Genomic DNA, 17,210 nt, shown 5'->3' on the forward strand with positions numbered 1-17,210 from the left:
TTCTGGTGACTGGTGTTAAATCCAGTTGGCAACTGGTCACAAGTGGTGTCCCCAGGGCTCAGTATTGGGGACAACCCTGTTTCATATCTTTGTAATGACCTGGACGAGGGGATTGAGTGCATCCCCAGTCAGTTGCAAATAACATCAAGTTGGGTGGGAGTGTTGATCTGCTGGAGGGCAGGAAGGGTTTGCAGAGGGATCAGACTGGATAAATGGGCTGATACCAGTGGCCTGAGGTTCAACCAGGCCAGTTACTGGATCCTGCCCTTAGTTCACAACAACCCCCTGCAGAACAGGCTAGGGCAGAGTGGCTGGAAAGCAGGAAAAGGACCTGGGGGTTCTGGTTACAGCAGCTGAACATGAGCCAGCACATGCCCAGGTGGCCAGGAAAGCCAATGGCACCTGGCTTGTGTCAGAAAAAGTATGGCCAGCAGGATCAGAGCAGTGACCCTTCCCTGCACTCAACACTGATGAGGCCACATGTCGCATCCTGTGTTCTGTTCTAGGCCCCTTAATTCAGGAAGGACACTGATGTGCTGGAACGTGTCCAGAAGGGCAACGAAGCTGGGGAAGGGTTTGGAGTCTGATGAGGAGTGGATGAAAAACCTGGAGTTGTTTGGCCTGGAGAAAAGTAGGCTCAGGGGAGATCTTATCATTCTCTACCACTACCTCACAGGATGGTGTATCCAGGTTGGCTTCTACTCCCAAGTAACAAGTGACAGGACAGGAGAAAATGGTCTTAAGTCGTGCCAGGGGAGGTTCAAGTTGGATATTGGGAAAAATTTCGTCACAGAAAGGGTTGTAAAGCATAGAAACAAGATGCACAGGGAAGTGGTGGAAGTGTTCAGAAAATGAGCAAATGTGGTACTTTGTGATACAGTTTAGTAGACATGGTGGTATTCAGTTAAAGATTGGACTTGATGGTCTTGGAGGTATCTTCCAACTTTAAAGATGCCATGATTCTATAATTCTGTGGTGTTATAAAGAATACACCTCTTAAGATGTACTTACACTGCATGTTGTCTTACAAGAGTGTTGCTGCTTCTGGCCATAGATTACTGCTCTCACTTTGCTTGTGCACAGAAATTAGTATAAGAAATAATGTGAATCATGTGAATAAAACATTATCTTTCAGCAGTACTGATCCTGTAATTTGTATCACTTCAGCGACCTTGCATTCAGTGCCTTGTACAGTGCTGCTACAGTTGTTTACCTAGAGGACGAGCAGTGAGAAACAGTCAAGAATGGCAAAGGGAGGCACAGGAATTTTTAAGCCAATTTCCTTTTGAAAAAAATCTTTAAGCGAGCTCAGGGCTGGCTTTGGGACTATGAGGGTGATAAACTGTCATGGTTTGTTGCTTACACACTCCTGTTGGGTCATATACCATGGCATAAGAGCAATTACAGGGTTCCTGTTGCTTCAGAGGGAAACCTTGTATTTTCTGACCATTATAAAATAATAGACATGGTTTTCATGAAAGTTAAAGGGCTTTATGAAGACTGGTAGGTTGTATTTATTCTTGGACAGTTCTGTTAGCCATCTCTTCTTCATTTTTCTTTGGGCATTGGGGGATCAATAGCTGGGCTGCCCGGGCTCCTTTGGATGCAGCCCAGAACACAGTTGGCTTTCTGGGCTATGAGCACTCACTGCTGGCCCACATTCAGTTTTTTATCAACCATCACCCCTAAATCCTACACAAAGCTGCTCTCAAGGAACCCTGGGTGAAATTTTCAGCACTTTTGGATGTATTTTGATTTTCTCTGAGCAGTATAGGTTTGCACTGATGGCCAAGAGTTACCCAAGGGCAGATGATCTTGCTCCTCTCTATAGTCTTTAGTGTGTTGCAAATCCCAGATTTTTTGAATCTACATTGAGCTTCCAGAGCTACACCAAACAAGTAAAAGGAGGGACCAGATATCCTACCATCACTTCTTCTGAAGATTTCAGCTGCATAAAAAGTTGCAAATTCTTGTACAAAAGAAGGTTTAGAGATTAGGAAGTGCCAGTTTAAAACAGATACGTATAATAAAGTGTGCAGTATTAAACAGAACTTTAATCCTGTTGTTCAATACTCCCTCAGAGTGACAGAATAGGGTTGTTTCTGTCTCTCATTCACTGAACACTCTGCATTTATCTACTTATAGAATAAGTGTTTATTTTATACTCTACACTACTAACCTTGTTTTGCTTATTTTTTTAACCATTTAAACCAAAATGATGATGTCATGTGATCATTGACTGCACGTGATTCCTTGAGTTAACAGGAGAAATGATGTAGTTGAGCTGTAATTACGCAAATATTAGCATCATTCTAAGTAACTTGTATGTAACTAATTTTAAAAATGAGGAAGCAGCATGACTGCTTTGCTGAAATTCTTAACCTATCAAAAAATGTAAGGAAGGGCACAAACAGCTACCATACTCATACCCCTGGTTTTATGGATGAGAGCCCAGGTGAAGAGGGAAGCCAATGCCAGGGACCAAACCAAGCAGACCCAGCTGTCCCACTGCTCCACAGATGTGTTTCCACAGTGGAAAATTCCATATCTTTTATTTTTTTCTGATGCTGAGTTTAATTACATGCTTTAGCTCTTAATGACACTAATTCAGTGTAACTATCTGACACTGACTTCATGATGGCCATTTATATCATTGCCAGCTGAGGACTGCAATGAAGACTATCATCAGCTAAATTGTAAAGCATTAAAATGAACTCCTGAATTATTTAATGAATTTATTGTTTTAATGTGAACCATGGTTTTCCTACATGAGCAGCAGCTAGTTTCTCTAGTTTCTGCTTGTACTCAATCTTTTGGGGAGGAAGGACAGCTGGGAGGTGTGAGGGGTTGGCCTTGGCTGGACACCAAGTGCTCCCCAAAACTTCCATCACTCTCCTTCTCAACTGGACAGGGAAGAGAATATATAGTGAGAGGCTTTCAGGTTGAGAGATCACTCATAAATGATCATCACTGACAAGCCAGATTAAACTGAGGAAAGTTCGTTTAATTTATTGACATACCAGAGTAGGGAAGTGAGAAATAAAACCAAGTCTTCCCTCATCTCTCTCTTGCTCCCTGGGTTCAGCTTCACTTCTGATTTCTCTTCCTCCTCCCCTCCTCAGCGGTGTAGAAGGATGGGGAATTAGGTCTGCAGACAGTTTGTCACACATTGTCTCTGCTGGTGCGTGCTCCTCACGAGGAGGACTCACATTTTCCAGTGTGGGCAGCGGAATCTCTGCTCTGATACCTGAAGCACGTTCTCTCTCCATCTGCACAGACCTTGGGGCCTGCAGGGCTATTCCTCACACACACTCTCAGTCCTTCCTTATCTGCCTACAATTGCTGCTGAAGAGTAACTTTTTTCCCTTCTTAAATCTGTTATCCCTGAGCGCTACCACTATTGCTGATGGTTTACCTTGGCCAGCAGTGCCTCTGCCTTAGATCCAGTTGGCATTGGCTCTGTTGGACACCCAGAAAGCTTCTGTCAGCTTCTCACATAACAATAGTGGGGTGCTCCCCCATAGCCCCCTGCTCCACTTCCCAAAGCCTAGCCATGCAAACCCAGTGCAGGTGGGCAGCGTTAGTAAAGGGGAGCAGGTGGAGGTACAACATTCTGGGACGATGGTCCTGCCTAAAGTAATGCTCAGAACTACTCTCCAGGGCACTGGTCACAGCGCCAGGACTGTCAGAGCTCACACAGTGTTTGGACAAAGCTCTCAGAGTCACAGGGTGGGTCATGCTGGAAGGCACTACCTGGTCCAACCTCCCTGGTTAAGCAGGATGATCCAGAGCCATGGCACAGGATTGTGTCCAGATGGTTCTGGAATCTCTCTCTCCAATGAGGGAGACTCCAGAATTTCTCTGAGGAAACATGGTGTGATTCCACAACCTCTGTCTCATGCACATGGTGGTGAGCTTCCTGGGGTTGTCCTGTGCAGGGCCAGGAGCTGGACTGCAATCACAGTCACAGATTCACAGAATGCCTTGGATGGGAAAGGACCTTGAAGATCATCTCCTTTCAACCCCTTGCCATGGGCAGGGACACCTTTCACTAGACCAGGTTGCTCCAAGCCCCATCCAACCTGGCTATGAACACTTCCAGGGATGAGGCAGCCACAGCTTCTCTGAGCAACCTGTGCCAGGGCCTCACCACCCTCACAGGGAAGAATTTTTTACCTTATATATAATCTAAACCCACTCTCGTTCAGTTGAGGCCATTTTCTCTTTTTCTGTCACTACAAGCTCTGGTAAATAGTCTTGCCTCTTTTTTCTGTAAGTTTTCTTCAGGTGCTGAAAGGCTGCCCTAAAACTTTCTCTGTTCCAGGCTGAACAATCCCAATTCTCTCAGCCTTTGCTCACAGCAGAGCTGCTCCATCCCTCTGATGCCCTCGGTGCCTGCTCTGGGCTGGCTCCAGCAGGTCCCTGTCCTTGCTGTGCTGGAGCCCAGAGCTGGATGCAGCCCTGCAGGTGGGGTCTGAGCAGCGCGGGGCAGAGGGGCAGAATCCCCTCCCTGCCCTGCTGCCCACGGGGCTCTGGATGCAGCCCAGCACTCGGGGGGTTCTGGGCTCCCAGAGCACACGGCTGGAGCATGTCCAGCCTCTCACCCACCAGGACGAGACCCTCCGATGATGGTTGCGGGTCCCTTCCAACACAGAATACATTCAGTGGCTCAGAGTCGTGCCAGGCCCTCCGAAGGGAGCCGGGCCCAGGAGGCTCCTGCCGCCCGGCGGCCGCGCGCGGAGCGGCGGCGGAACCGCGCGGCTGCTGCCGCTGTTTCCGGCGGAGCCCGGGGAGGAGGCACCGGGCCGAGAGAGAATGGCGGGGCCTTGGGCCGGCCGCGGGCTGCGGGCCGGGAGCCGTGAGTGCGGGAGGGAGCCGGGATTGCCGGAGGGAGCCGGGTTTGCCGGAGGGAGCCGGGACTGCGGGAGGGAGCCGGGACTGCGGGAGGGAGCCGTGAGCCGTGAGTGTGGGGCCCGGCCGAGCTCGGGCTCGTACTGCGGCGGTGCTTTCAGGGGCTGAGGTGCCCTTATTAGGCCGCGGGGGAGTTGGCCTGTCTGAGGGAAGGGGCTTTGCAGCCCCTTTGCATAGAGCCGCAGAGTAATTGGGGTTGGAAGGGACTTCTGGAGATCATCCAGTCCAAGCCCCCTGCCAGGGCAGGGCCACCTGCAGCAGGTGACACAGGAACGTGTCCAGGTGGATTTGGAATGTCTCCAGGGAGAGCGACTCCACACCCTCCCAGAGCAGCTTATTCCAGTGCTCTGCCCCTCTCCATGGAAAGAAGTTCTTCCTTAATGTTGAAGTGAAGCTTATGTTTTAGTTTATGGCCATTTCTGGTCACCACTGAAAGGAGTCTGGCACAAACCTCTTGGGACCTGCCTTTGAGATATTTATATGCATTATTGAGATCTTCTCTCAGTCTCCTTTTCAAACTAAACAGCCCAGCTCCCGCTATCTCTCCTCATAAGAGAGATGCTCGAGACCCCTCATCATCTTTTTGACCCCTTTTGTTGCCTCAGAGTCTCCTGTTGTGACTTTCTGCAGGCAGTGCAGGGGCCCAGTGTAGTCACTTGCTGGAGCTGCAGGAGTGCTACCTTGTATATATTGAGACGGAGGTGGATGATCGATAGTGTTGTAGAAAACTTAGACCTTACAAAGAGGCTTTGAAAACTCGGAATGGGTCACAGAATGGTTGGAAGGGACCACAGTGGGTCATGTAGTCCAACCTCTGCTCAAGTAGGATCATCCCAGAGCACATGGTGCAGGATTGCATTCAGATGGTTCTGAAATATCTCCAGTTAGGGAGACTCCACACCCTCTCTGGGCAATCTGTTCAAGTGCTTGGTCACTGTACAGGAAAGTTCTTCCTCATGTTCAGGTGGAACTTCTGTGCATCCATTTCTGCTCCTTGCTTCTTGTCCCATTGCTGGGCACCACTGAGCAGAGCCTGGTCCATGGAATGCTCTGCTGCACCCACCCCAGAATTGCTTAGTCCACAGGGTTGTTGCTCACTCAGTGTCTCTCCTGTCACCAGGGCACATCTCCATGCCAGCTTTCTCTCGGCTGACACCTGATGAGGTGGTTCGGATGCGTAATGAGCTCTTCACCAAAGAGAAAGAGAGACAATTGTCTCTTCACCCACGGATTGAGAAAATTGAAGTAAAATACACTGGGAAGTTGCACTCTGGCAGTGTGTTTGTCATGAACAAGGCTCTGTCTACGCCATACAACTGTGCCATGCGTAAGTGGATGGACTTCTAAACTAGCCCCTCATGGTGAACGCTGTGCTGCCAATTGAAATAGAAACAGTTAATTTTTGGAGGCTTTTTTCACAGTTCATCCTTCCAAGTCATTTACAAATATGAAACTTGAAGTTGTTACAAATACAGCAGTCTGAGCTGCTGATCCTGAGAAATATGGTAACTAATACTTCAGGATTTTTTTACTTTCTTTAGATTTAAGTGAATGGCACTGCAAGAACTCTGTTCTGGCTTATGTGGATGGTGAAATCTGGGACATGTACAGACCCCTGACCAAATCGTGTGAAATTCGGTTCCTTACCTTCAAAGATGAAGATCCAGAGGAGGTAAACAAGGTAAGTTATTGTTCCATTGTAGGTGACCCTGGTTCTTTGTACCCTGTCTCATTGCAGGTGGCCCTGATTGCGACCACTTGATTCTCTGTGCACCTTTCAGTTCCATGCCTGTGTGCTTCCTTGAACTTTGTTGTCATTAAAGTTCAGATATTTTTAATGTGTTTTTTAATGGTGCATCTTGGCTATCATTAGCTGGACCAGTATGTGGGCTTGGTGAATTGTTGGCTTTCCTTTCAATTGCTATATTATTCTATGATTTCAGATTTAAATATCTCCAGGGTTACATCTGGCTTTTGATTTTTTTTTATTTGATTCTGTTTGTATCTCCGAATAGATGTTTAAATGCTAAAGAAAGTAATCATGGAATTGTGGAAAAGCTTGGGTTGGAAGGGACATTAGAAACTCATCCAGTTCCATCCCCTGCCATGGAGAGGGACACCTTTCAGTAGACCAGGTTACTCATAGCCCTGTCCAACCCTTGAACACTTTGAGCAGTGGATTGCTTTGGTTGTCAGCTAGGTTTATGCATCATCCTTTAAGGTTTTTTTTTTTTTTTTTTTTTTTTTAATAATTAGCTCCTAGGCAATAAATCTATGTTCTGAAATTCTCTTTGCAGGCATACTGGCGTTCCTGTGCCATGATCATGGCGTGTGTGCTAAAGCGAGCGTTCAAGGATGAATACTCAGTCAACCTAGTTAGAGCTCCAGAAGTGCCAGGTGATAAAAGAGTTTTATATTGACTGTCTTTTGCTGCTTCTCAAGTGAGTGTTTAATAACCAAGCTTGGAAAGAAAACAGAGACTCTTTTTCCAACGATTGGTGGTACTTAACACTGATAGGTGTATTACATGCTGTTGTAGTTGCCTTTAATTTTTAATAACCACAATAAAAACAATTTTGTTATCAACATTCAGAAAATTGCTCTGTGTGGTTTCAGACCACTTAGGATTTCATAGCTGAAATGAGTAACGAAATCTCTGTATTGTGAAATGACATGAGCAAGGTTTCTAGACGTGATGCAACATGTTTCTGTGGAATTTGCTCTAATAACTGCATAACCTTGTCCATCACTTGAGTTACTAAAAATGGCAATGTCTACACCAAATTGGAGGATTATTGGCGTACAAACAAGCTTAGTAACAACTTCTGCTCATCTGTGAACTGATTTAAGTTTTAGGAAAGTGAGCAAATGCACAAGAGAAGAGGTTGTTTCAATAACAAAAACCTGCATAATTATGCATTTAATATATGAGAAGGTTGCTTGGTGGTCATGTGGAGTGCTATAACTGCTTCTCTTTTTAGCAATTTTAGCATTTAGCATTGTGACTGATAAGTACAGATAAATATTTCAGTTCTACCAGAATATGGAATAATCTTGGATATACTCAGCCTTCTCATTATATTTCGTGTGTAGAAATAGTGTGATCTTACTGGGTTCATAGATTTGATTTCTAAATAGCCATAACTCAATATACAAAGAAAAGTGTTCTAACAACTGTCAGAGAAAGTTGTGTTGCCTTTACCAGAAATTTGTGTCATGGATAAACAGCTCTAATATTGTCTGATTTCTCTGTGCAAGAGATTGCTCTTTATAATTTAATAGCTCACATTTATTGTATGAGGCATACGATTGAAAAATGGTGAAGTATTTTTAAAGTGAGTGGTTTTGGTTTTTCTCTGCAGTGTTAGATGCAGTTCTGTGAAGCAGTGTATTTTTCCCCTCTTTATGGGGGTTCTGTTATACTGATACTGCATTAAAACTCCTTTCAAATTGCTTTCTCATTCAGTGAAACGAAATTAAAACAACACAAGTTCAATCTGTCATTTTACAATATAATCAGAGATGAAAACTTTTGTTTTATGATTAATTTCTAGAGATAATTCTGTTTTTCTTTTTCTTCTCATTCATTTTGTTGTAAGAATATAGTATGATTGTGAAATACATACTTTGTTACAAACACAAATGTTTTGATTTTTGGATTGGAATTGCAGTGATCTCTGGAGCTTTCTGTTATGATGTAGTTTTGGACAATAAACTGGATGACTGGAAACCAACAAAGGTAAGGACTTTTCGAACTTAAACCCAAAATGTTCTATAGCTTGTGTTCTTGTCCAATTGTTCTTTTTTCTGGGACAGAGCTTTTTTTCCCTTTTTGTTTGTGCACGTTTGGAGTAGTCTTCGGGAGCTGATCTCTGCATTTACCACACACTGGTGCTATGGCAGAGTGCTCTCAGATTTCCTTTCAAAAATAAACCTTGTGCTGTCTTCCACATGCTTTCAGGCTTTAGATCTGTGGAGCTAGAGAAAATTGTAGTCTGAAGTACAAGTTCAGAAACAGCTGATAGGGCCATTGGCACCTCAGTGCCATTTTTGTTACTGTACAGATCTGTTCCTCCTCAGCTGCTCTTGCCTGGTAATGTAGATGCAGCCACAGTCTTTGTGTGAGTAGAGTCTGTGAAAATGGAAGTGTGTATAAGGCATATTTTCTGGTGGTTTACAGCAGAATCAGTTTGGTGTTGAATAAAATCTGTGAGCACATTCAGCTGTAGCTCTACTTAACAGCTTGCTTATATTTAATGCTCTGCAGTAAATCTAATAATCTGAATACTCTAAATCTCAGAACCATTTGAGATCACAATTTTTTTACCCATTTGGTGCCCATTCTTGTTCTCCTGCCCAAAAACTAGCAGAGGTGTGTATGGATAGTAAAGCAATATTGGTACAATGCAGAATTTTTCTTCAATATGATCTTGTAGCTGAAGTAATTTAGTTAGAAATATTTTCTACATGACATTTTAAATGTAATTTCACCTCATAACAATTTCTTATTTATGAGTAAATCTGAATTATGCAGAACCTTAGATTCTGGTCCAAGGTGACCAATTTTTATTTATTAAATATTCAGTACCTTTTTTTTTTGCTTTTGTCTATCACAGTAGAACTTATTTGTAGGTGAAGACACCACTCTGGGAAACAAGATATATAGATGAGTATTTAACAGTAGGAAGACTGTGTATGTAGTACCATGTAGGGAAGACCTGGGCAGTTTAATTAATACATATTGTTTCTGATGGACAAATGCCTATTGATTTGACTGGGCATTGAATCTGTCCATTGAAATAGTGATGATCTGTAGTGCTCTAATGATAATAATAAGACACTCCTACAATAAAATTGCTATATTTGGGATTTGTAGTAGATGATCTTTGTTGTTTTGACTAATATTTAGTGTTTGCTGTGCTTTATCTGTTTGCTACAGCTGTGAAAAAGTGGTTACACTTTTTATGCCCTTTTTTTAGGACAACTTCTGTTCTCTTACAAGAGATGCCAAAAAGATAATCCATCAAGACCTGCCCTTTGAAACGCTGCATGTTGAAGCAAAAGTAGCACGTGAAATGTTTCAGCATAATATGTGAGTGTGTGAATTTGCCTTTCTTTCAAAGAGGCAATTAGAAATCAAGTCAAATCTCTGCTTGGTTTTATAAATCTAAAATAAGATGTGACGGGTGAAGTAAGAAGGTACTTCTTCCACTGCTCTAAATGAGCCTGCCTCCATTCTCTTTCCACCAACTTACCTACACCAACTTACTTGGTTCTTACTGTTCTCTCTAGAGGCCAGCACCAGGCACCTTTACTGGATGTAGTTTTGTGACAAACTGAAAGACTGAGACCTTTTGTTCACTAGCGAGCTTCAAGATTCCACTGCTATTAAATTGAAACTCTGATGGTGTTAACCATTTAAAGAAATGTACATTTGTTGTGTCCTGGTATCTTAAAATGAAGATTTGATGAAATGCAGTTTTTGAGCTCTGCAGGGGGAAAATGGGTAAAATACTTTGATCTGTGCTATAAAAAAAGATTTGATCGAAATCTCCAGTCTTTGCTGAAAAAAATACTTCAGCAATGTTTCTGATCCACAGCTTTTTGGCAGCGGAGAGATCTAGGGGGAAAATGATAAATAATTTAGCGTTTTATGAAACAAAATTAAACTACGATGAAGCTTAAGTTGCAAAATGGCAAATTTTTTGGCTTAATGTTGAAGGTGATTTTAATATAACATATGGATCATCATCTCCACTTTGTTGGCTGCATTGGCAGCAGGTGGGAGCTGACTTTTGAATACCTAGATATTGTGTATAGAAAGCACAGAGAAAAGAGCTGTTGAGGGCTACACATTGCATAAAATCAGTTTAGGTTGTCTCATGGTGTCTTCTAGTCTTACAGGTGACCTGAAAGACTCTTATTTGTAGTAGTAGGTCCATTGTATCTTTCTGAATGAAACTCTGCTGTGGGAGCATGGCTCTCCTATAAAATATGCACAGAATAGACTGGAATAGGTATTCCAATGGGAAGGGACCTACAACAACCACCTGCTCTGATGATTGCATTATTTTTGAAGTGCCTTTCAGTAGTGCTCAGTAAAATCTCTACTTTTTCCATGAACTGAAGTTAACTAACAGGTCTGTTAATTAAGCATGTCAATATGTGTTTTCATTAGGAATTTAAGCCAGTCTCAAAGCTCACTTAAATACAAGCATGATTTTTAGGAATTTTAAAGGAATTAAATTAATTTCTGAAGTATTCTTATAAGAACTAGGTGTTAGAAGTGAGGGTTTTTGAAACATTTTTTTTTCTTGTCCAGATACAAAATGGAGATGATTGAAAGAAAAGCTTCTCAGAATAGGGAAGGAATTGTGCCGTTACATAGGTAAGCAAAACTGAACTCCCATTCTGTAATGACTTACTGGAATATTTGAGTATATTGCAAGTACTCTCTGCAATTGAGAAGAACAAGTTGCTTGTGATGGTTTTAAATTTGAAGATCACTTTTATTCACTGCTGTCTGTGGTCTGTCTTAAGTTGCTTGGTGTGCTTTGTTTGCTGGTTTTCTTAATACAGCCATTATTTTGTGATACTATGTGTTACTATGTTTCTATTTCTTTCTACGTTTTTGGTGGTGCCAGAAAAGTCTTACTGCTTTCAGTACATTTACATGAAAACTAAGTCAATCTCCGTAGATCTTGACAGGCTAAATAAAATGCAAACCAAATGCTGGTTTGAAGAGTTAGCGTTGTAGAAGGGATTTTTCTTTCAAAGTTGTCAATATCTTCCTAACTTGCAAGCTACTGTTTTGTAGTGGTGGAGATGAGACTATATATATTGTATCTCTATTTATATTGTATCTCAGGCAATTCTCTATCTTAGGCTATTCAGTTTTGTAGATGTCTAAAGAGTTCCTACTTTGTTTTTGTGGTCCACGTCTGCCTAAAGGACCGGATGTCTTTGCAGTGGTGATTCTTGACATTTTAGAACAATGTGTCATTCTTTCCTTCTTCCCACTCTGATTTGCTCAATAAAGAGGAAAATGGGCTTACCTATTGCTTTCTGGGACAGGTTCATTCTCAGTATTTCTTTGCTGTACTGTGCTGTCTCTCTTTTCTTAATTGATTTGCAGTTTTCTAAGAACTGGAAAGGGAAATAACTGTGCAGGTTGTAAACACTGTACTGTGGAAAACAGGCGATCTTGGAGATAAATCTTTTTCTGGTGAATGACAGTTATTTCAGTTTTACAGCCAACATGGCATCAAAGATTTTTTAAACCTAAGGTCCTTTCCTAGACTGAGGTTTAAATTTCCTTAGTTCATTTAGGAAAATTGCGTGACCTATAATTTTTGGTTTAGGAAACCTAAAAATGCTGAGCTGGAGATTTGTTTCGGGATTTATGTGGATTTTCTTTCTGCTGATTGGAATTTGCTAATCAAAATTAAAACCTAATCTCCTTTTATTTCACTCCAAATATGTTTGATACATAAGCTGGGGATCTTTTTCATCCCCCTAGGTTTGGTGACTTTGTAGATGTTAGTGAAGGTCCTCATATTCCAAGGACAAGTTTCTGTTTCCAGTATGAGATAACAGCAGCCCATAATCTTCGGACTGACCAGTCTGGATTGATAAGGAGATTCCAGGGTGTGTCTTTGCCAGTCCATTTGAAGGTAAGTAATCAATTTTGCACAGATTTTTTTCTTTAAGTTAGAGCATTTTGCCTATGTTCCCATCTTTATTAGGTGCTGTGTTGGTGGCTAAATGGAATTCATAGTTGAGTGCCCCTGATGATGACTGTGTTGGATATTTGGGGTTCATTTACCTGAAACTGTTTTGTGTTGTGGATGTGCAGTCAGAACTAGAAGAGTTTGAATGGGAAGGCCCATGATATTATTTTTCAGTATGGGAAGTGTTGTTTTGCTTGTATAATTTCTGCGTGGACATTTCATTCTGCTTGTCAAAGTTGTGTATGCCAGTCTTCTGACATCAAGGCTACTGATAGTGCTTAAAAGAGCAGAACTTTGTATTTATACTCATGATAAATACACCATTCAAAGAATTTCATGACACCAAAGTAAAATGTAGCAACAACAAAAAAAAGTCCTAGCTCTAATGAATCTTAAACAAAGGCTTTGCAGAACTGAAGGTGGAGGCAGGAGTCTTTATTGCCATTCCTGTTGACTTACATGATTTTGACCTTGTGGTCTAGCATGTGTGCTATTATCTTAGCTGGAAAAGTTTTCAAGGGTTCCTCAGCTCATCTCTACGTTTCCTTCCTAAGCATAATTCCCATTTTTGCCAATTAACACCTCAAGGATTCCACACAGTGGATGAATTATAGAACCATGGAATGGTTTGGGTTAGAAGGGACCTTAAAGTTCATGGAGTTCCAATTCCCCTTCAATGACCACGTTGCTCAGAGCTTCATTCAGTCTGGCCATGAACAGTCTCAGGGATGGGGCATGTGATGGATGGACATTTATTCAAGTCTCCCACATAAATATGGGCAAATTGGACACCAAAATTTTAAGTTGTGGCATTTGAACTGGGCATTATTATGGTTTTGTGCCATCATTTCTCTACATTTGTCAGAATCTATTCTATGTTAAGATTCTTTTTTACCTCTGTTAACATCATTTAATGACTTTTCACACAGGCTCACCACACTGTGTGGCACAAACTGCTGGAAAGATCAAAGAGGCTGGTAAGTCTCACTAGCGGTGAAGTACAGGTTACCAAACTCAAAGGTATCTTCTGACTGAGGATGGTTTGAATGATTAGAGGTAGGTAGTATACTCAAGGACATATCTTTAGCAATGGAAATATTCACAGGTGAATGGAAATCAGAAATCTGTTTGTTTATTAGAGGACATAGCACTGCTTCTGAGGTCTTTTATTAAAATGCATTGTGCCATTAAAAAAAAACATATACTATTTGATTGATATAATTTGTCCAATTAAAAATATTTTAAGATAAATGGAACTATAGAATATTATAACTCACATATAACCAAATAACCAGTATCAAGACATGTTTAAACATAGGAAGTCTTTGTAAGAATTAAAGAGCAGCTGTTTTAGAGCCTTCAGATCAATAATTCTACTTACTTGTTTGGCAAGAGACAGGAAAAAAAGTATTTCATGTCTTCTGAAGCTTGTTAGCCAAGGATATGTTCTGAGCCTGCCCCATGCATCTTCCCTAAATTTAGTTTGAATATTCTTGTCCTTCAGGTTCTTTAATTTTGGAGAAATAATAGTCTTTGTAGGTTGTCCTTTCTTGTTACACTGACAGTGTGAGGGGAGGATTTTCAGGATCAAGGAGAGTGAAATAATCTTAAAAAATATAACAAAATTGATATCTCTCTGCAGGTCAATGAAGAAGAATATTTGGAAGCAGCAGCCCAATGTCCTGAGGCAAAAGATGGAACTGAAGAAGGAAAATCTGTATCAATTTAAATTAAGTTGAATCTCTAAATGTACATAATAAAATGTGTATTTTTACATGACTTGTTTGTGACTCATACAAAAATGTCCTGGATAATTGATTTGAATTGTGTGACCTAAATCATAGATAAGTTTAGACACAGGTATACACGAGATGTTTCAGTCCACTTTAAAGATTTCCTTAATGAAATAAAGGGCAGGGGAAGGGAAGATAATTTTTTATCTGCAGTAACTTGCAAGTTGCCCCTGTCCTTACCTTGATAATGGTAATTTCATGTGTCCCTCCATATGTTTTTGCCTACTGCAACTGAAAGTTGAGACAAATAGTATCTTAAAAAGATACTCTTAAAGGGATGTAAAAGTGTAATTTCCATTGCTTTACCAATACGAAAATAGCAGAATGTAAAACCCTGAAAGTTCTTGGGGAGTTGAATGATTTCTTTCTGCTGCACAAGTGCAACTAAAGATAATTTTCCAGAATAATACCAAGAATGTAGTTCATTACTTGCATCCCCAGTGTAGTAATATTTATTATGCATTTTCTATCTTTGGTATTTAAATATGGTGACTTGAATAAAATTTCACAAGGGGGTTTTGTTAGATGATGTTTTCTGACATTTCATGTTTTCATCTCTAGCTCATTAGAACTGTGTTCAATATACCAGAGGAAATACTTTTTGAAATGCAAATATTTTCTCTTGAGTTTTATCCCAATTATTTTTACCATTAACTGCATCACATGGTTCCTAATCAGTTGACACTACAGTTCAGTGAGAGCAGAGTAGTAGTTCAGTAAAATACATTTAGGTATAACCCATGTCTTCTCAGGATGCTTGGAAAACTGATGGGTTTTTTTCCTCTTGATTTAATGTTTCAGAGACTTTTTATAATGGTATCAGATGCTTATTTTTTAAAATAAGCTTGTTGATTCAAAGTTTACCTTCAAAGTACACATATGCATTTACACATTCTATATATTTTTATTAAATTGAACTTGCTACAGTGTACTTTGTCTTTGAGCCTGTTCTGGTGCTGTTGAAGAAACAGGCATTGGTTCCTGTCTTCAGAAACACAAACATTTACTGTTTTGTGTTGTTTTGTTGTGGTTTTAGTTTTGCTTGGTTGGTTGGTTGATTTTTGTTTGTTATTTAATGCACTACTTGCCATCTTTGGTTAACCCAAGACTGGTGAAATTTTGCCATCTGAATTTTGGGATCCCATCCAGGTGGCCTGTTTTGAATCTTAAGCTTGTTCTGTTACAACCCAGAGAGGGCCCCTGATGTCTGCTTGCTGTTTTGGAATCCAGAATTCCTCCTGGATTCCACCAGCTGCAGAGGAAGGTGAGAGTGCTGCTGTCCCTTAGGAATATACCTTTTTTAACCCCAGCTAGAATTTCAGAGCTTTTCTCGTATGTTCCTTTCTGGGGGGCTGGGGAGAGGGTTTTTTTGTTTGTTATGTTTGGGGTATAAGATTTTTTGGTTGGAGGAGCAGGTAAGTCGCCCCACAGGTGAATCCCCACAAAAGGGACTTTTGCAAGTGCACAACAATACTGAAAATGCTGTTGAGGTCTGTAGCAGACCCTTCCCTGGAGGTCTGTGCATAAAAAGGCGAAAGCTCAAACTTCTACAGAGCTCTGCTAATCTCACACCTTGACTTCCATGGGGTCCAGAGGACATGTCTTCCTTAGGGAGAGATGCAGCTGGAGGATGTCTTTGAAAAGCACCAGAATTCTCAGTGAGCCCTGCAGCAGTTAAGAGAACTGGGCAGTAGTGTTCATTTCTTTCTCACCATAGCACATTTTGAAATGGGAATGTAGATTCAAGGCTGTTCTGCCTAAATGGGATTCAAAGCCACATGTGCAGGGAAGAACATCTGTTTTTTGGGAGGGATGGCTCATACGGTATTTTGGGTACTCCCTGCCTTATCTGTGTTTAGTGATGTCACTGCTAGGTAAGTCCTGAACATTTCTTGGATGAGTGTGTGAACAAATGGAAGCAGTGCTCAGTTCCCCTGGCAGCCACAGAGTAGCAGGGAGGTGCAACCCTGAACTCAAGGCCATTTATTTTACCATTGACTGTTGGTGCATAAAATGCTGAAATTGTCTGCTGAGAGGGCTGTTGCAGCAGCTGGCTTAGAGTGATGCTTCCTTTCTCTTTTTGACTTAGGTTTTCTGAACTTCAGCTGAACTGCAGGGTGGTTCCACCCTGGCTGGCTCTTTGGGGCTCTGCTCCAACACATACCTGCAACTATCACTGTATGTCAAACTTAAAGCTATGGGGTTATATAAAATACCAAAATGGGTATGGCAAAGCTCTGGCTGGACGTCTGTGCACTCTCCTGCCTACTCTGGGGCCTGGTCCAATCTTCTCCATTGGAAATAGTCAGAAGAGACTGTCATTGATCAGTTCAAAAAGAGACAAGAAAATTGATGTTATTTTCTATACGGAACACTACAGTAAACTGCAGGGATTAGGAGTGGATAGATGGGCAAAAGACGGCAGAATTTAGCCAGTTCCCTTTCTTGGCTATTTCTTTTTATTAAATTTATGTTTGTAAAGAGACCATTTTTACTTAGCTAAAGAACTGCAGAACCAGTTAAGCTAAGGAAGAATCTAGGAGGACACACTGCTGCAAAATGGAGAAAGAGGAGGGCAGGGTCACTTGGGCCAACATATATGAGCAGAAGATGATACTGGCTAAATTCTGACAAGGAATAAATAAGATTTTTTTTTATGGTAAAAGTGGTAAGACACGGGAATGTGTTTTTTAGAGACTTGTGAGTACCTCAGCCTTGGAAATGGAGCTTGGTGCATGCTGGACTAGTGGAAAATGTCCCTGCCTGTGGCAGGGGT

General features: G+C 41.5%; 1 protein-coding gene across 1 annotated transcript; it reads left to right on the forward strand.

Moving 5' to 3' along the window:
- The first annotated feature begins 4,755 nt into the window (after window positions 1–4,755).
- On the forward strand, window positions 4,756–14,420 carry MRPL39 (mitochondrial ribosomal protein L39). Its single transcript, XM_014886611.2, has 10 exons — window positions 4,756–4,858; window positions 6,032–6,238; window positions 6,453–6,592; window positions 7,209–7,308; window positions 8,583–8,650; window positions 9,891–10,003; window positions 11,234–11,299; window positions 12,431–12,584; window positions 13,571–13,618; window positions 14,284–14,420. Exons 1-10 carry the CDS (start codon window positions 4,816–4,818, stop codon window positions 14,368–14,370), a joined length of 1,026 nt encoding a protein of 341 aa, XP_014742097.1. The 5' UTR covers window positions 4,756–4,815; the 3' UTR covers window positions 14,371–14,420.
- The last annotated feature ends 2,790 nt before the right edge of the window (window positions 14,421–17,210 follow it).

Source organism: Sturnus vulgaris, chromosome 2 (assembly GCF_052056855.1).
Source record: "Sturnus vulgaris isolate bStuVul1 chromosome 2, bStuVul1.hap1, whole genome shotgun sequence".
Lineage (NCBI taxonomy): Eukaryota > Metazoa > Chordata > Aves > Passeriformes > Sturnidae > Sturnus > Sturnus vulgaris.